The sequence below is a fragment of the Puntigrus tetrazona genome, chromosome 25, assembly GCF_018831695.1.
Source record: "Puntigrus tetrazona isolate hp1 chromosome 25, ASM1883169v1, whole genome shotgun sequence".
Classification (NCBI taxonomy): Eukaryota; Metazoa; Chordata; class Actinopteri; order Cypriniformes; family Cyprinidae; genus Puntigrus; species Puntigrus tetrazona.
In genome coordinates, this window is record NC_056723.1 from 15,533,864 (window position 1) to 15,554,612 (window position 20,749).

General features: G+C 37.5%; 1 protein-coding gene across 2 annotated transcripts in view; it reads right to left on the reverse strand.

Moving 5' to 3' along the window:
• The window catches only part of LOC122331105 (ATP-binding cassette sub-family C member 8-like), a 48,183-nt gene extending 31,243 nt beyond the window's left edge, over window positions 1-16,940 (reverse strand). Inside the window, exons 1-11 of one of the 2 annotated variants that reach the window (XR_006248130.1) lie at window positions 16,359-16,940; window positions 13,024-13,186; window positions 10,943-11,084; window positions 10,409-10,530; window positions 9,686-9,852; window positions 8,386-8,628; window positions 7,067-7,255; window positions 6,151-6,315; window positions 5,876-6,031; window positions 3,561-3,695; window positions 3,245-3,407 (exon numbers count right to left, since the gene is read on the reverse strand). Coding sequence is in view for 1 of the 2 variants with exons in the window: in XM_043228562.1 (XP_043084497.1) it covers window positions 3,245-3,407; window positions 3,561-3,695; window positions 5,876-6,031; window positions 6,151-6,315; window positions 7,067-7,255; window positions 8,386-8,628; window positions 9,686-9,852; window positions 10,409-10,530; window positions 10,943-11,084; window positions 13,024-13,186; window positions 16,359-16,382 (1,669 nt within the window). In the remaining variant the exon portion in view is untranslated. The remainder of the gene's footprint in view (window positions 1-3,244; window positions 3,408-3,560; window positions 3,696-5,875; window positions 6,032-6,150; window positions 6,316-7,066; window positions 7,256-8,385; window positions 8,629-9,685; window positions 9,853-10,408; window positions 10,531-10,942; window positions 11,085-13,023; window positions 13,187-16,358) is intronic. The other variant, XM_043228562.1, reaches the window with a different exon arrangement.
• Between the last annotated feature and the right edge of the window lie 3,809 nt (window positions 16,941-20,749).

Consider the following 20,749-nt stretch of genomic DNA (forward strand, 5'->3'; position numbering starts at 1 on the left):
AAAAAGTGCATTAAATAAATGATCACGATTAATTTCAGAAAAATATGCAATTAATTGGTTATTATTACTAATATTTATCAGTTCCACCTTAGACAAACAATTTTTCTCAAAAATATAAATGTAAATTTTATTTTAAAAGGTAAATAAAATCTAATCACATTAAAGATATATAAAATATAATGTATAAAATAAAAATATACAAAATATATTGCTAAATAATTTAAATTACATTTAAAAAAACATGTCAAATAAATATGTAGAAAAAAAATAAAAGATAATTAAATAACTGAGTAAATGGATCCGTTCAGTAAATAAATAAATAAAATAATTCAATAAGTACGTCGATCAATCAAATCAAATAAATCAATGAATGTATGTGTGTAGGGAGCCCTGAAAACTAGCTTTCTAGCTTCCAAACTACAGAGTGGAAAGTGCAATATCATTAATGCCCTCTCTCTTGTGAACAGCTTGAGTTGGAAGTGATCTACATTCAGAGTAAGAGACTTCAGCACATTCGAGAAGGAGCTGCTGACGACTACATGCCTCAGTCTCGCTAATTAATGAAGAAAGTTGGTCGAAAGTAAATCAGCAGATATCAGTTTATGCTATTAAGTAATTGCCGATAAATAAATCCTATTGGCAGCAGGAACGGATCTGATTGTTAGCGCTATCGTTTTCACAAATCTGCACCTTCACGTTCCATTAAATGAAGGCAAACGAGACTTGACTGCGTTCATAACTCATGAATGTCTGTTCAGATTTTAATTAGCACCCCGTGGACCAGCTTAAACCCCGACATTCCCTGCAATCCCTCATAGCTGATAACTACAAATCTCAGAGGTATTTCACACAGATAACGCACGTTGACAAGCAAACACATTCCTGATTCAGAGATGCCTTGGCATTCGCTTACACGTGTTGTTGACCCAGTTCTATCCAGATATTACTGACAGAACGGTGGCTTTCTCTTTACCTCAGCTACTGAAAGCACGTATATACTTATATATATACTACACGTTCATAATGAAACTATTTTTTACATTTTTGAAGGCCATGAAGAGACTGTGTGTGTGTGTGTATGCACACACTGCCTCTAAAAAGCTTGGAATCAGCAAGATTTTTAATGGCTTTTAAAAACATTTCTTATGCTGATCAAGGCCGCATTTGTTTGATCAAAAATTTAGCAAGAATGTAATATTGTGAAATATTATTAGATTTAAAAGAGCTGTTTTCTATGTGAATACATTATAAAACGGAATTAATTCCTATGATTAAAAAGCTTAATTTTCAGTAAAAATCATTCTAATATTTATTATCAATGTTAATATTTTGTTCAGGATTGTTTGATCAATAAAAGGTTAAAAAAACAGCATTTATTTAAAATATAATGGTTTACTAACAATATACACTACTGTTGAAAAGTGTGGGATCAGTAAAAACGCAGCCCTAGTCTCTTTAAGACAATTCATGTCGCTCGGCGGCCATCTTTGAAACGCCTCTCGGGGCATCCAAGTTCAGCTCCTATCTCTCAGTGGGGAAACATCAACAGCTGTGGGATAAATGTAGTGTCTTTTGCTGAAATAACGTTATAAAAAGCTTATTTCACAGTGCACGTACAATCCTGGACGCACATCTCAAAATGTTTCTATAGCAACCGACAATATCTGATTCACGGGGCTTCAAAATAATGGCCTCTAAAACCCTGACTGTCTTTACTGTTACTTTTAAATCAATTTAAAACACTATGAAAACAAATAATAAAATTAAAAAAATAACAAATAAAATATATAGCTACATAAAATGACCACACAGAACATTTAAAAAGTCTAAGAAAAGCGTCTTGATTCAATCAATCATTTCACAAAGCTTCGGGGGAGCGGGTGATCAATGCCAGCTATTAATAACATCTGAGCTCATGATCTTTCTGTCTTAAACGCTTTCAAATGAATAGTTAAAAATCAATATTTGTATGGGAGTTTTGTTCTATATTGACCGAAGCGTGCCTGACATTTAACCAGTACCAGTAGTAACTATCACCATCTCTCGCCTCGAGCAGATTCTGAGCTCTGTTTTCAGGAGAAACCACCTGCGGTCACCTGCTGACATGAGCATTACTCTGCTGTGAAACGCATTTACAACTCCATTTCATTCCAGTCGACGAGTTCCTTCCAGAGACGAGATAAAAGTATCATCCGACTGATTATATGCTTTGAGTTCTGTGCTCAAGTAGTCAGGAATTGAAACCTGTGGATCTTCTGCAAGGGAAACACGACTTCATTGATCCTCTGCAGTAAAATCAGTAGGGAAGAAAGCAGTGAACCCCGAGTCTCCTGCTGAGCAACACAGTTCTTCTGTATTACTGCTAATGCGGCAAAAATGCAGTGATAAGAGATGAGAGAGACGAGGCCTTTGTGGTGTAACCTTGACTTAAATCAGTGCCTTTAAAGAGATTTATTCATGTTTGCTAAAGATTGTATATCTTACCTCTATTTAAAAAAATATGTAGCTTTTTTTTTTTTTTTTTTCTTTTAAATATTGGATATAATATATCCGATATAATATATAAATATATATAATTTTTTTTTTTTTTTTTGCTTAAAAATAATTGCAATTTTGTTTTGGTTTTTTGATTTACTAAAATGTCAATCGTCAGGCATATTTGCAACAAAAATCAATTTATGGCACAAATATGTAATTTTTTGCAACCTACAATTAACATATAATATGCTTCTTCAAGTCAGAATAAGCATGTTGTTTATATTTGTACATAAATATTGTATTGTGTCACTGAATGACAATGTAACGCTATTTCAAACCAAATTTTTATTCTCTAGAAACCTTAAAAGTAGACGCTTTGCACACTTTTAATGTGCTTTCTGTAAAATCCCTTGTGATTAATTTCTTTTGATGCTGGCATTTATAATGTATTCGCATAGAAAACAGCTATTTTAAACTGAACAGATATAATTACAAATCACTTAAGATATAGAGCAGTGTTGGTATCATAAATATCAACACTACTGATTTTCTATGGAAGTTTTACACTCGATTTTGTCAAATAAATCTGCTACATTTGGAGACTATTTGCAGTGATGCCTGTAGGCAGTGATAACTGTGTGAATTTGGCCAGCTGGGAGATTCGCATTTTCATGTTCCTGCCAAATTTGCTATTGCTCACAGTTTTAACCAATATTGACTGAAAAATGGTCTTATTATTATCTGAGGTAACGGTGAATGATCTTACTGGATATGGAGGTGTAGAGGGCAAAGGTCTGCAGGCTGGTGAGCTCTTTGCCTCGGGTCTCCTCCACGCTCGAGCAGAAGATGTGCTCCCAGGCATACAGCTTCAAGAGCTTGATACCCCGCAGGAGCTCATTGGTCTTCTTCAGCCGCTGGCTGGAATATTCCTGGCGCATAAATGATACATTAGCAACAATGCTAGAGGCTCCTAAAATCTCCTGGGTCTTATTTGGGCTCGATATTTGACAGGTTGCACAAGCTCTGGCTTTCCTGCACGAATGTCATTTGGTTAAGACATTAAACAAAGCAAAGGAGCTCACCAATGTGCTTTTCTGTGCATCTGATAACTTGGTCGCCACAAAGTACTGCACCGGAGCCAGGAGGGTGATGACCGTGGCCCCTATCAAGGCACTTATTCCCAGGAGGTAGTAGAGGAGGATGATTCCTACTATGATCTGAAACCCAGAGGAAAATGTTACCCTTTTATATCCAGTAGGACATTTGTCACAGTAAGTGATTAAAGATAAGCTTTATGGAAGACTGCCTGGTATTTTTATGATCAGGAAAGCTCAGTGCAGGGTTTGCATAATTTATTTTTGATGCCAAGGACCCCACAGTGATGATTTTCCTTCATAAAATACCAAAAGAAGCTGTATTTTCAAAGCACATTTTTTGTATGATTATGTTTTTTAGCATTAAAATGATTAAAATACTACCTGGAAATTGTTTACTTTATATATATATATATATATATATATATATATATATATATATATATATATATATATATATATATATATATATATATATATATATATATATATATATATATATATATATATATAACTACTACTAATTATTATATGATTATAATTTTTTTAATTAAAATATAACTTTAAAATGTATATTATTATAAAGTATCTCTGCAAATGTGTTCAACTGGCAAGTTGTTTAAAGCAACATGAAAAATGAACAAAATATACAAATGTATAATAATATTATAATGGAAAATCTGAGCATAAGATTATTAAATGTGCAGTAAGTGAGAAAAGAAATTGTTGTTCATTGAAAATAAAGAAGGTGCCTTAGGGAACTAATCAAGATTTGCACAAAGGCGGTCCACGAGTCAACCCCAAGAGTGGAGTACGTGCCATGCAAAACGTATAGGGACTTCAACTTCCTAGTCTGAAGACTTCCTGTTTGTGAAATTCAAATGTGTTCGTGTATAAACAATGTGTTTCACAACAAAAGATTTCTAGGACCGTCATTACTTCAAGAGCAATTAAATGACTTAATTATGGGGCTTATTGAATTTTCACTCCGCCATCAATGAATGCGTTTTTATTTAGCATAAGTGAAACACTTATCATTCAAGAGCCCCACTGACAAAGAAACAGATTTCTACAAGTGACACTCCATTTTACACAGGCTTTTGAGGACAAAAATACTGTTATACAAAGACTAAAAATAGATCTTGCAGAGGTATCTGACATTTCACACTGCCTGCTCTCAGGAGAAACATGTTCAAAAGCAGCAGGAGTGTGAAGAATACTGCAACGTTTTTACATTAACCAACTCGTGTCATGTCATTCAGCGATAAGAGTCAGTCTGATGAGGAATCTTGTTGAAATTTTGACTGATATACTGGTCATTTATTTTACATTTGCGTAAGATTACATCCAGTAATACAACAAACAGGGGGCGTTCTTTTTTCATTATTGAGTAATTGCGTATTTGATTGATATTTGATAACATTTATATTTGCACTGATGTGTTGTTTTGCATTCCCAGTGAATTTTAATGAAGTTAAAAAAATAAAAAGATGAATCACAGTAAAAAAAAAATTCATTGAAGACAGCTCAAATAAAAATATAAAAGTATAAATGACAGCACAGTTATAAAATAAAGCAAAGCAAAACAACAACACAAAGCAATCAAATAAAGACAAAACAAGACAACCAAAAAACAATAAAAAAAAACAGAAATACAAGAACAAAACAATACGGTGCAAAACAAAAGAGAAAAAATCAAAACAACAAAAGACATAACAAAAAACTAAACGAAAACAAAACAAAAGCAAAGCAAACGAAAGAAGACAAAACAAGACAACAGAGCCAAAAAAACAAGACAAAAACTAAAAGTAAAAAACAGTAAAATGAAAAAACAAAAACACAATGCATTGAAAAGTAAACTGAAACAAAAAGGAAAACAAAGTAAAAGGGGGGAGAGGGTGTCTATTACACATTAACCAGTTTTGCTGCATTTCCCTCCATTTCCAGTGTAAGGTTTGTGATCTGTGCAGTCACTCATCTAAATTAAAAACGTACACACCCTATGAGAAAGCAGATTAATAAGTCTAAATCTAAGTTAAGATCAGATTTTAATTCAGAATTACTTTGACTCTTGCTGGGACTGGACATGTTGGACTTGAAAGCAACATTTCTTCCTAAGTGGGTCAAGCACAGATAACATCCCAGATAAACCCATATGAGGGAATATCTATTTAAAACAGCTTCTCTGAGGCAAACAAGGCAAAGCGACTGAAACATGTGACTCACAGCCCATTCACAAACTCCACCAATATTCCCCAAAGCGTTCCCCCCTATGGAGGAAGGGACCTCGTGAGAGGATTTACCTGAACTGGCATCGCGAACAGGTTGGGACACAGGAAGAAGAACCACATCAGCTGATTGGTGTCCACAGCGACGAGGTTACAGATCTGGCCCACTGTCATTCCCCCCATGGACATGTTGGAGGTGCAGAGACGCATTATTTTATTGAAGATCTTTGTCTGGAAGTGAAACCCGACATCATATTATTTACAGCGTTGGGTAACGTAATCAGATTACCTTTTTCAAGGAACTAGTGAAGCAATGCATTCAATTTATAACACGGTCACTGAGCGCTGACCTGAATGGCTCCCCTCAGATTGATTCCAGTCTCGATAGCAACGTAGTAGGAGGCCTGGAGGAAAGTCCTCTGGAGGAGCAGAGCGAAGAACAGGAGAACAGCGAGGACGTAGGCGTTAGCGAGAAACTCCTGGGAGGAGATGAAGTAGATTCCGAGGTGCTTCACCTGAAATACACATTTAGTGTTAGCCAAGACTTCCTCTAGTGAGAGGTTTTGACCACACTGTTACTCAGTTAATGCTACTAACTAAGTCTTTCCTTACTATGGTACTATCCTGTCACCAATCCACAATTTCATCTAATTAAACCAATGAAAAAGAAACAATAACTCTTCTCACTGCATTTTTAATTTATGAAATAATAAAGCAAATTTAATCACCACTATACAAAAGTTTGTCACTGACAAGTCAATACAGATTGTACAGAGCCTGAACGATATCGCAGCTATTTGTTTTCTCCTTTAAAAGCCACCTTTGGAAATGCCATAACCATAAATAATAAAAAAAATGTGGATTGTCGATGCCTCATAACAGTGTCTCGCCATCGCTAACTACATGTGGTGAAGTGGATTACATCACACAAAGACATCCAAACAGGCCAACATCTGACATCCGAGAGCCAGACAGTTACGCTGTTAAACTTTTCAATAATTGATGACGGCGGCATGACGATAAAACGCTTTGTAACACAAGATGAAAATGTTACATGAAAAGATGCAGCCATGGCCAGAAGCGAGTCTCCCACTCCAACGCTTTCTAACTCTACGCTCAAAATACCTCAGAGAACAAAAGACAACCACAAAAATACAATTCCAGCATCTTTTACTTTCGGGCCGACCGAAAATCTGCCTTTATTCTTGTTTGTTTTCTATATGTTCTATGACTCAGATGTGCGCAAAGGACATTGAATGTTGTTACCGGTGGCTGAATGGTGTGGTTCTCTTTACTGAGATGATGCACGATGCCGGAGATGCAGAGCGGCCCAGCAAAGCCGAGAAGGTCTGCCATGAAACGGTAGGTGATGCTGAGGAGAAGAGGTTTTCCGAAAGCCTGTCTCAAAGCCGTCCAGATCCACTTGGGCCCTTGCGGCTGAATGCCTTGAGGCCTCTGAATAAGTAACAGAAAAGTAAAGGCAGATGTGAATAGAACCAAGATTTTCATGAATGCACCTTACGTATTCAAAGAAGGAAGTCAAAATATTCAGTTTTTTTATCTCAACGTTTTAGATAAAAAAAAAAACTGTGATGAATGTTTGTGTATAACTTTGAGACAACCTTGCCAGAACATTCCCTGTGAGCACATTAGTGCATTTCTTTTATTAAGTGAAGAAAAACGTACGACAGGGATTGATTTTATCATTTGGGAATTGATTAGATGGGTGTTGCCCACGAATGTGACACGAATCCCGAACTGCTGCACTAAAGAACAGAATCCATCATATCTAGCATTTATTACTAACAGAGTTCACCACGAGACGTGACCGGTGTCACACTGCGCTCGTGAAAACTCTCACGATTTGAACTCTCACGATATCCGTTTACCTGGAAATGAGCGCACAGGCACGTAAGCACACACACAGCATGCTCTTTACTCCCACGAGAACAGAGAGGCTGAAGTCCTTCACCCCGCTGAGGGTCAAAAGGTCATTGCATTCACAGAGAATAAAAAACAAGAGTGTTCTGAAGACACGTACGCTCTAGACATGAAACTGAAGAGGTTTTCCACATCTGTCTTCCTGTGGTTTGTGACGTATGTGACTTTTCATCTTCATCATCAAACCCAGAGAGAACAGACACGCAGATGTTTTTTGTGTGTGTGACATCATTTACACAGCCAGACTTCAGAGGATTACTTATGAAATATTATATTAGCAGTAATTTAGTAAAATTTTAGCATGTCTTGTAGTCGTTGTAGCAGTTCTGGTTCCAGTCATTCCCATATTTTTTGCTTATTTTGCTTCTGCTTTTAGCCTATCTGTATATTTGCAGGCCAAAATCCTCAAACAGATTACAATTTTTATTTCTGGTGTTAACATTTCCATACTTTTGAAGACCTAATCATACCTGTCAACCCACCTGTTTTGATTTTTGTTGATTGTATTTAGGTCTAGAACCCCATAAAAATCTTCTTTTGCTCATTAGTAACACGTCCTAGCAATGCACTCTTTAAAGTCCCTTTTTTGTAAAAGGTAAAATGTAATGAAAGAATATATGACTATATATATTCTTATAACGTACCTTCTGAGCTTCAAAGGCCTCGCGGAGCTTCAGGTAGTTAGTTAGAGCTCTCATAGCGATTGGTAGCTTGCCGATGACCTTCAGATCGATGGGACGTCTGTGTGCTGCGGTGATGAAGGTGTTCATCCACCAGTATGTGCTTTTGGACAGCAGGTTCACGAACGGCTGCAGGAATCGAACCCCCAGGTCCTGTAGGTCCTCCGGGGGCTTCACTTCGGTGGGGTGTGCGAAACACATATATCGCTGTGGAAAAATAGAGAAAACACTGTCGAAAGTCTTCCAGTTGCACACGAAAGAAAAAGCGATGTTTCTACTCTCTGCATTGAAGAGCAGCATTTAAAAACAGTGATTTTCCTTTCATAATTCTCACAGTGTCATATAGTTTGACGAAAAAACACAAAGGCAAACTGTGTCTGGACTCGCTTCAGGCATTCTATAAATATTATAAATATCAAATTTAATTTAAAAAAGACTTTAAAATTATTGCAAATTCAAACTATTATATTACATTATATTACACAAAATATTATATATATTGCCATTTACAAAATGCAAAATTATAATATTATACTATTAATGATATTACATTAGGATTATTAACATATATTATAAAAATGAAAACTATATACATATTTCTGAAAATATTGGTATCTTAAAAAGGTTTTTAAATCATAAAACCAACTGATATGCTTCACACGTGCAAAGGCAAACAGTGTAATAACTAACTAACTAACTAAGAATTTCAATTAATCTTTTTTCCCCTTTTTAATAACTGGCCCATGATATCTCAAAATTAATTACATTAGTACAAAGATATTGCACACAAACATCCTCTGGTGGAACATGTGATCCATTTCATTTCATAGCTAACACCGCATTTATAATGAGATGCATGGCTATAATTAAACCAGTCGTATTTATTTTCAATTCAAAACCGCATTTTGTCATTTCTGGAGTTCAGAAGCACAAATATATTTTCACTGCATGGAAAAGAGCAGCCTGGACACTCGACTGAATATCTCCTTTCATGTTTTACAGAAGGGAAACGTCATCGGGGTTTGAAACAACAAGTGGGAGAGAAAAATACTATTTTCCGACAGAGAAAACTTCACAATCCAGATTAAAGACGGGATAGGATTCAGGTCTCATCTGTCGGAGACGCGATCAGACTTTTGTATTTTCCGAGGCTGCAATATATAGCGAGAAAATCACAGCTAGAGGCTGAAGAATAAGAGAAATCAAAATGGAGAATGGAGAATCGATGGCCGGGAATACAAATGACAGACACACAATCATTTACCCTCCTCAGGATGACGTTGATCTCCACGGCCAACAGCAGGCCGTACAGCAGCGTCAGTAAACCTGTGATGCCGAAACGCAGCTGTCTCAGGCCGATGCCGTGCTCTGTGTACTTGGCAAACTTGATCGTTTTAGAGACAAACGCCAGAACCCAGTAAATGAGCAGAGCTGAGGAAGAAAAAAAAATACATATAATGATAAATAACATCACATTCTCTATACACCTCAGCACCAAAAGCATCGGCCTCCGCTGGTTCCGCACAGCTAAAATGGCTTCTCACTCCAGATGTTCAGAGACAGGATGATAAATACGGTTAGTCTCTTTAAAATGTCCTGCCGTCCGCAAAAATATTGCAGTCGAGGTATGTGATTACAGGGCTGTGACTTCAATCTCTCGTCTAGACAACGTTCGGATGATTTGAAGTCATTGTGGAAAAACTCTTTTAGCCTGGAAACGAAACAGCAGTTGGAAAACAGCACTGAACAAACAAGGACCATTAATCTGTAGCACCGCAATGCAGCCGTTTTTTAGTAAAATGGGATCTGTGTGAATGCAGATGACTGAGTTCAATTGTTTCAAAAGAAGCAAGCTTCTGCAGTAATTACAGTTAATGAGGCTTTGCATCACACTTTAGAAAGTTATGAATTAAATGGGCATTTCGCATCACAGTAACAGAAAACTCTGTTCTTGATACGCAAAAGACACTATAAGGCTGGCACGCACTCATCAGTAGTTTGGGGAAGTTGGAGGTCTCTATGTTGTGGTAGTAGATGATTGACGTGATGGCGGCCATGAAGGCCAAACATGATGGCATATAGAGGTGCAGGTGGACCGACTGATTAAACCTGAGAAAGAGAGAGAGAGAAACAGTGTTAGACATCAACATTTACAATAGAATATGAATGAATGAATGATTTTCCATTATTTCATTGTCAAGATTTGAATTCATACATAATTATATTAATGAATGCATACTAAGTATTGGTACTTTTATTCCACATTGATTTTCTTTGATAAAAAATTAGTGTAAGAACATTATAATGTTACACAAAAACATTTATTTTGAATGCAATTAATCGTTACATCACTAATTAATATATATGTATACACACAGACATAGCTTTAAATGAAAAAGATGATGATGATTTTCATAAAGAAAAGGAAAGACGATGTGCGTAACTGACAAGAAAAACAAACTAATAATTTCTATTGAAATCGATTTTGTTTTGATGAGATACACAGACAGATGAATCTCACCCGTCGGACACGATGCCCTCGGCTATTTCACAGACGATGATGAAGAGCAGGATGAAGGTGAGGATCCAGCGGAGGTTGTGTCCGGGGAAGTGCAGCCAAGTGCTGTGATGAATGTGCACCTTGGAACTCTGACTCCCCCAACCTACGGTACAGTGATTAAATATCTGTACATCGCTTACAGCAACATAATTCTCCCTGACAGGACCTGATGTAAACGATCCTTGAGGAATAAATTATTTGTCTGTATATGATCATTTGGCAGGTGCTTTTATACAGACTGAGAAATTCCGATCTGAGCAAATATACTGTATCAGTGGATGAAGCGTCTTAAAATCAACGTCCTTTCTAGGTTGCTGTAATAACACTGGGACAGATTTTGTCTGTAATAACCTGAAGAACTGAATATTGGGGATATGAGCATCGGCTTCCTGGGGGTTTGGGGGAAGGGGGTACTGAAATCCCGATCTGAATCAAATGATTCGTGATACACCGATCAGCAGAAACATGGCGTCTGCAGGATGATTTTGTTTATCAAATATATGTTCCCAGAAAAAAAAGATGATTCCAAATGGTTTGTAAAATAAACAGTAGGTTGGTGCAGGTTAGCTTACTCTGACTCTTGTGGTATGGGAGAATCGAGCCGGGTTCTTCCTGTAACTCGACTCTCTGACAGTATGATGGCTTCAGCTGTACATTCCATCACTAAGGTCACATTGGTTTGGCTAAAATAAAAATGTTTCCCACAGAGGCTTGACAAACTCTGTCCCGGTCTCTCCATGTGGTTCTCCACACCCCATTTGAGGAAAAGGACTACTTGAGCTCGGATCAATTATGCAGTGTTTATGTTCATAATGAATTAGCCAAATGTTCATAAAATGAATTTCAAAGAGCTCATTAATCATTTCCTGTCTGTTTCTCTGATCCTTTCACAAACAAAACACTAATCAAAATGGTGCAGTACACCTAAATCTTTTTGATTCTCAGTTTATCTGTCTGTCTGTCTATCTATTTGTCTAACCTTTAGTCTGTTTATCCATGCTTCTATGTGTCTATCTGTCTATCCAGCTGTCTGTCTACCTGTGTATCTATTTAATCTATCCTTCAGTCTGTTTATCTGCCCATCTATCTATTTGTGTCAATCTATCTATCCAACTGTCTTTCCATCTGTCTGTTTATCTGTCTATCCACCCATTTATCTGCCCACCTGTCTGTCTATCTAACTGTATATCTTCCTTTCTGTCTATCTGTTATTTATCTTTCTGCGTATCTGCTAGTCTTTCTATCTGTATCCATCTGTCTATTTGTCTTTACAGCCATCGGTCTGTCTATCCACCCATATATCTGTCTACCTATCCATCTGTCTGTCTATCCGCTTGTCTATCCAACTGTCTACTAGTTTATATATCTGTGTGCATCTGCCTATCTGCCTGTCTTTCCATCCACCTGTCTATCTATCTATCTATCCACCAACCCATCTGTCTCTCTATCCAACTGTATGTCTACCTTCCTCTCTATCTGTTTCTACCCAACTGTCTGTCTATCTACCTGTCTTTCCATCTGTCAGTTTATCTGTCTATCCACCCATTTATCTGTCTGTCTATCTAACTGTATGTCTACATATGTCTTTCTGTCTGTCATTTATCTTTCTGCATATCTGCTAGCCTTTCTGCCTGTATCCATCTGTCTTTCCATCCATCGGCCTGTCTATCCACCCATATATCTGTCTATCTATCAATCTGTCTATCTGCTTGTCTATCCAACTATCTACCAGTCTATATATCAATCTGCCTATCTGTCCACCCATCTATCTTTCTGTCAGTCTATCTGCTTATGTATCTATCCATTTGTCCTTTTGTCTGTCTATCCAACTGTCGGCCTATTCGTAAGTCTATTCACTCATCCATCTGTCTGTCTATACATCCATCCAGTTTATCTGTCCATGTATTTCTATCTATCCATCTATCTATCATGATTAAAGTTACAGGACATAGTAAAATAGTTTAATAGAGTGTTCATTCACTCCATCCACTCAGTATTGCGACACAATCGTGCACCAGTTCTCACCTGTCTCTGACACTCACCGATGAAGAGGATAGGAAATGTGATGAAGAGCAGGAAGACGTGCGGCACCACTGTGAGGGCGTCCAGGAAGCAGCCGTTGTTGAGGACACCGCCGTCCACGTTGTAAGCGGCCGAGTTGTTGTCGTTGCCGCAGAACGCCAAGGACATGGTGGTATCGGGTCTCTGAGGCGATCCGGTACAAGAAAGACGAAACAGGAGGGAAAAAAAGAGGACAAGAAAGGGGTAAAAAAAACTCCTCTCAGAGCATAATCTGGGCACAGAGGAGCCGTTACATCCTTGCTGTAGGTGGAGGATATCAGCTGAAGTGAATCACTGCACAGGTAGAGCGCAATAACGGCTCCGTTTCTGCATGGGATGAGCACATCCAAACAGCTTCTCTCCGACAGGGGGACGCCTGCATTGGATTCCACCGGCAGAGCCACGGCTCACGGGCATGCTTTTAATAACCACCGCAGCTTAATGCCATCAAAAAACAAAAAGCATCTCCATTTGTGTGTGCCGTGCTGCGGCGATCAAGAGCTCAGAGTTGACCTTGTGGGAGGATAGCTGTATGGCGGAGTGTGTGCATGAGAGTGTGATGAGGTGAGAGAGAAGGAGGGAGAGAGAGACAGCGTGATGGAAGACAGAGAGAGAGAGCGAGAGAGAGAGAGGAGCGAAGGGAGGGGGAGATAGCAGGAGTGAAGAGAATTGCATTGCGGGCGGCATTGAAAAACCAGCACGCACGTCACAGTGAGGTACACGCCTGACATGAGACATCAAACATATTCATGAGCGCCGAACTGACTCACGGTAAACAAAGACTGATCGGGTAAGGCTGTCAGGAAATTCACAAGCCAAAGCGAACTTGCAGTGTGAGACGGCTGAAGGACGAAAGGATTTGTAACGGGGTCACGCAGAAATAGTGGTTTACTAACATGGCATGTTCAGTGGATAATGCTGATATCTAGAAAACATGCCTGATAAAGTGTTCATGTATAACACAGTTTAGGGAAAATAAATGAGGTTCATATTAAAATTTGGAACGCAAAAGTTTTGTTATCTGTGATCTGTCAGTAGATTTTGGAACAGACTAGGCTTTGGAAACCTAGACTTGTTTAGCTGATTCTGATCATCACGGAAACTAATCAAAACGAAAGAACAACTGAAATAACAAAAACAAACTGAAAATAGAACTAATTAAAAAAACAGAAGAATAAAAAGATAGAGAAAAAAAATTAAAACCAAAAAACAGAAATACAAAGCAAATAAAAATGAAAAGAAAATGAAACAAAAACTGAAAAGAACAAAAAACCACATATACACACACAAACATATTTAATATATAAATATATATAATGTATTTTATTTATATATATATATATATATATATATATATATATATATATATATATATATATATATATATATGTATATATAATTTTTATTATTATTATTTTTTTTTTTTAATAATAATAATAAAAAAGCAGATAAAAGACAGCAGGTCTGAGCAGAATATATTCATGTGCATCTCGTCCGTAAAGCCGGTTCTTTGATTACTAGTAAATCTAGATCACCTGTTGTCAAATGGAGCGGCATTTAATACACAGAGCCATAGATCACTGATGAGCTACGCAATATAATATGCTGCTACATTTGAAAAACAGGTGGAGATTTACTGCTAATCAAAGAACAGGCTTTACTGATGAGATGTGCATGAATATATTGTGCAATATATTGCCCAGCCCTACAAGAAAAAATAAATAATTTTTTTATAAAAATAAAAAAAAATATATATATATAATAACAAAATAGAAAAGCAAATAAAATAAAGTAAAATAAAAAATTTTTATTTTATATTGGATCAGACTATCAGACTATTACAACTACTGCATTACCCACATATAAACTGTTCTATTTTAAAGCCTAGGCTAATTAAAAAAAATCTAAGGCAATATCAGAATATATGTTGTTAAGCAAAAGTACAGATTGAAGAATTACACCTGACATCTACTACCTGACCCATGCTGATATTAAACCTGGAGCGTATGGCCTGCGATCCATCATTATTTCTGTCCAGAACTAAAACAACCCCTCACAAACACCGTGATAACCTTTTGATGTAGAGGTGAGAAGATAAGGCCGATCTGTCACTCGAACGTGTTAAAGAAGGATCAGACGGGTGGTGTTACAGATGCGCTACTTTTTTTCTGCCATCCAGAAAAAAACAAAGATGTCACAGTCAATTAAGTGAATGAATACGGTTAGCATCTGCAACCTGACTGAATGCTGTAAGAGCAGCAGATGCAGCAGACCAACGCTGCCACTTTATCACACAGTAATTTCATTTCCCTCAAAAAGCATTTCCCGAAGATTAAATGACTGGCATGACCCTATAATCTGCACCGCAGCAGGACAAATCAAAAGAGGGCCTAGAGGTATACTATTTCAGTCAATATCTAATGAATTCTACTTGCATTGTAGTTTGTATTGTGGTTCCCATAAACATCCTTTAATAATCACCTAGATTGAAGCGCTTAGCCATCAAGTTACAGATATACTACTGTATATTATACTGTACATTATTTGATTCTGGCCCAAAATAAATTCATAAATAAAAGCTAAATAGAATAAAAAGTGAAAACAAAATTAAATTAAATTAATATATTCATAAACATATATTAGTAGAGTAATTTTAATGAAAACTAGTCATCTTTCCCTAACTTCATTCTCACTAATAATCAGCGAGATATAGGCAAATATGTGCACCATGAAATTTAAAGATTAAGGATAATTGCATTAAAATCGATTGGTACAAGTAAGAGTTCTTTGTAATAAGATAATCTCTTTTGTAGGGCTTTTACACACGCGCTCCTTAAGACAAGAAGGGACTGAGGACTAAGCACAACAAAGCAGATTTCATTTCTGTGGAAAGCTGGCTGTAGTATATCGATTTTTGGGGTGTTTTGGGCTTCGCTCCGTTGAAAAGCGATCCTTTCCGAAGCAGCCGCGCATGCGCAGAACCTGCACTCGCCGACAGCCGCTGAAGTCTATCGCATCTTGTCACTACCCCCGCAAAAAAGCGTTAAAACGATAACGATGTGGAAATGTAGAAAAGAGAAAAAGTGGCCAAGTTAATGTATCTGTCATTAGAAACTATTTACATCTGTTGTCCCGTCTTTCTTTAATGTAGCTGCGGGTGTTATTGAAAAACTCACGTGGTTTTCCTAACAACTTCATCATGGGGAAATAGTCGAAAAGCTAAAAACTACACAGATAAAAAGGCTAACAGGTGTGGAGTTACCATCACCGGTAACGACGCTCACGTGAGCTATTAAGCAAAAAGAAACGAGCGTACCGGTCTGTAGCGCGTGATCATCATCTTGAAATTCCAGTTGTTCCCAAAACCTCATAAGACGATTTCCAGTCCGGTCCGGAGACCTCGCCGTTCAAAACGAGCGCCTAACTCACGCGGGAACAGGCTGAGGATAAAACATGACTGACGTTTTTCCGCGCCTTTGCCATAGGGTCCGTTTTTTTTCTCCTCCGGGGAACTGACCGAGGTCCTGAAAAGAGCCGTTAGAGAATCCGACCGTTTCGAATTCCCAAACATCGATTCGAAAGTTGCTCGCGCTCAGTTCGTCCAGCTGTCACGTACGCACGCACGCACGCGCGCGCGCGACGCGAGCGATCAATCGCTGACGCCACAGAGCCGCGCGACGACGACCGATCGATCACGCGATAGAAGAAAACACAGTGCGACTGATTTCAGCGCACCAGTTGAATTATTAGCGTGAAATTATAACACGGTCTTGCAACAAAAGGAGTCGCTTCGGCTGGAATGCAAGTTCCGTCGAGGCCGGGCTGATGAGGACCTAAAATGCTGCCTTGCTGCGTGAAAGTGACCCACTAATCGTTCGCGAAGCGCAGGCTATATGGGCCAAATTCGACAGGTGCTGAAGATATTGCTAGTGAAAACCCGCCAATCAGGACGTCGGATGAGGACGTCGTCATCACAGCACAACATATACCCCTCAAACAAAGAGCACAGATGAAATCAGACTGTATCTGAAACCAAACAGCCTTTTGCTTAGAAAACAACGAAATTAATCATTGCTTTAAGGGGAAGCGCATAGGCCTACGTATGTATTGGTAAAATGGCGTTGTGGAATAAAATCTTAAAATAAGATTAAAATGGGTTTTTATCTCACGTACACGTGAGGGGAGAAGGGAAGAAATCTCACTTTTAAAAAGGGAAATTAAATCCACAGCATACACTTAATTTAGCAGGTCGCTGTATGTGTGTGTGTGTATATATATATATATATATATATATATATATATATATATATATAGAATACCTCACTATATATATATAGAATGATATAGACATGGTAAACATGCATAAAGGCACAATTATTACCTTATTATTATTATTATTATTATTATTATTATTATCTGCTGCTACCAGGAGGCCATTTCTGGTAGTGCAGAATTATTGATACAGTATTGATACAGTGTTTTTGTATCATGGTTTGTTCTGGTAGTATATATATATATATATATATATATATATATATATATATATATATATATATATATATATATATATATATATATATATATAAAACACACACACACTCAATTCCACGCACAATGCAGACAAACATTTATAGCAACGTCATCATTAGGCTTATGTAACACACGTAACGTTTTGGTGTTTATTTTTGCAACTTATATCTTTTTTATGCAGAATGATACATATTATTTCCTTGAAGACACATATATAATATATGTGTGTGTGTGTGTATATATATGTGTGTGTGTGTGTGTGTATGTATATATATATATATATATATATATATATATTATATATATATTACCCAACCAAAAAGTATTTATTGAGATTACTGAGATGTGTTGCATATCATGGACAACTGCATCAGATACAGCAGTAAAGCGCATTAAAGCACATAACTATTATTCACTTTATCCTTACTGGCAAGCCGAAAATCAAATTGTGTTATTAAAGAATCAACATTAAGCCACTTTTATTTTCCGCTAAATGCAAGCATAGAGCGCTGCCAAGGCACAATCTTAATTCATAATGTCACTAAGCCTGCGTTCATAATGTCTACGCTTCGTGTATGTAAAGAGAGGATCGGTGAGCGCTGTTCAGGAACGGTGAGTGCACTCTAACGCCTCCGATTGGCCAAAGCGTTCCAGAAATCAACGCTGCTAGACGCTGCCAACGCGTGCTATGTAGACTACAGAACGATGAATAACAATGCATTTGTGTTTAGATACTTTATTTACAGATATTTAGCAGGAGTCGCGCCCATCAAACGATCTCCCGCGGATTTTGATTACGTCACAATCGAAGTAAACTCTAATCGAATTAAGACACGAGGAATACTCCTGCTATTGAAGTGCAGTACAGTCATATAGGGCTTTTTGGTCGGTTTGACGACAAGTAAAAGAGCTTCGACACCGCCGTCGTCTGAACGCACGTACAAATAATTAACCGGACTTGAAGCTTTTATTAAATTATATATGAAACACCCAAAACAGTATATGGCACCATTATGAAGACGAACTATGTGTTTAGATTCCGGAGGGGAGGTCGGATGTCATTATGCCATTATGAGGTGTTTTTACTAGAATTTTAAGGAAATTATTAATTTAATTCATTTTGTAGGCTCAAACTGAAGTTGTTGGGGGGTTTTCGTAAAATTACTTATTAGCTGTAAATTTGTACAAAAATCTGATTTTGTAGTGTATTCCACCCTTAAGACTCACAAAATAGAACAAGGACAAGACCAGAGCACAAACAAAGGAAGCTGTTGATAAAGACACGTGATATTTATATATTAATGCTTAGCGCATAGTTCATGCGTGGTTTTTCAGCTATGCAAATGTTGCCCTCCAAACAGTTAGTATGTTAGGGAAATCAAAGAAATAGAAATGGTAAACATTCTATAAAGTGCGTTTAAACAAATGATAATAATACATAATAATATAGCGATAACTACATAAAACTGGTACACAATGAATCAAAGCTGGTCACAAGCAGCCAAGGAATGAATCAGCAGCAACTTTCATGACGAAAACATGCTTGACTCTAAAAATACAAAGTGAATAGAAAGCAGCGATGATGATAAGATCGCGAATAGAGCAATTTTTTGTTAGCTCTACTTATTTGCAAATGTACATTTTTAAAGCTACATCTTAGCCTGCTGTTACGGAAAACAGTCAAAAGCTAACCAATACAATGTTAATGTGGTATTTAATTTGGTTTTCTCTTCTGACCATCACAATCAATCTTGTCTGGATGGTTTTACTGAATTAAGTAAAAGGCTTTGCAGCTAATGGAACTGCTAGACGGACCGATTGGATTCAGCAGACAATAGGACCGTCCACTAAGTAGCTGGGGTTAAAAGCTACACTCCCCTGCCTGATAGCAATCCTACAGGAACACGACTCACTAATCATATATGGCGCATATATTTTTAAATTAAAATCTAGGCAATCAATACAGCACAACATATCACCTCCTTATGGCTCAAAACAAAGAGCTCAACTGACATACCATAGCAGAAGGCAAACACTTTTTTTTATAATGCATTTTTCGCCAACAACAACACGGCCCAAATAGTAACTTACGTATGGCACGGTTGATTGTGTTTACCGACAGCGGTTTGGGTCCAAGTCAATGACCTCAATGGGCCTCAAAAACACAGGCATCTCTAAAACATCCCTTTTATAGCTAATCATGATGTCAATTAACTTAATTAGTTGCTAGATATTCTCCCACAACATTTCTTGCTTTTTCAGCCATCGTTGCCAACTTTTTAGAGCTCTGTAGCAGGCGTCAGATTTGACATTTAGCGTATAAAAGTGTACGATTTCTCTGTTTAAACATGTGTTATGTTTTCTAGGTTCCGTTGCAAATAAAATATCGGCTCATGTGATTTGAAAGTCCTTTAGTTTTCATTTCATCCAAATTTAAAATAATGTCCCAACATTTCCAGCGACAGCAGGGCGTTTGAGGAAGCGTAAAAATAATCGCCTTTAATCGCAAATACTATTTCTAGCTCGTTTCTTGTAAACCGATAACAGAATAAACACACGCACAGTATATTCTTTCGGTTACATGCAGCAGCAAAAGAACCGGTCAAAGCAGCAATAATCAATGCACGAGTCACGGCTTGTAACAATCACTTTGAACACGATCAATCAGAACAGCCTTGTGAAGAAGAGTATTGACTATTGCATTATTGAATCATTAGCATAACAAATCCCCAGCTCAAAACATCTGGGCGGGTTTCTAGATTGACAAAGAGATTGTCACGTGTCCACGCTGCAGAATCAGGGTGGCGCCATATTTAATTTTTTGACAATGGACCCTTCTTTTCAGACTTTCAGTGGACAAAGAAGATGACATGATCTAGTGCTTTTATTGAGTATTGTAATTGTAATGTCTCTCGCAGCCTCGTTTTCATCAGTGTTCACTATGGAGTCTAGCCTAAGGTCTATGGATGGCTTTTAGGGCTTTTACCATTGGGCTAGCGGTTGGGGGATGGGGGCTCCTCATCTGTACACAGGGGCACTGCCTTGGAAACCCTTTTTGTTTGCAGTGGGTCTGCTTTAGGGCTGAAGACATACAGCAGATGACAGGGTCCCTACTGAAAGCCATTTACACTACCGATTGCTTCTTTCATTGGCAATAGAGACAGACCACATAATGAA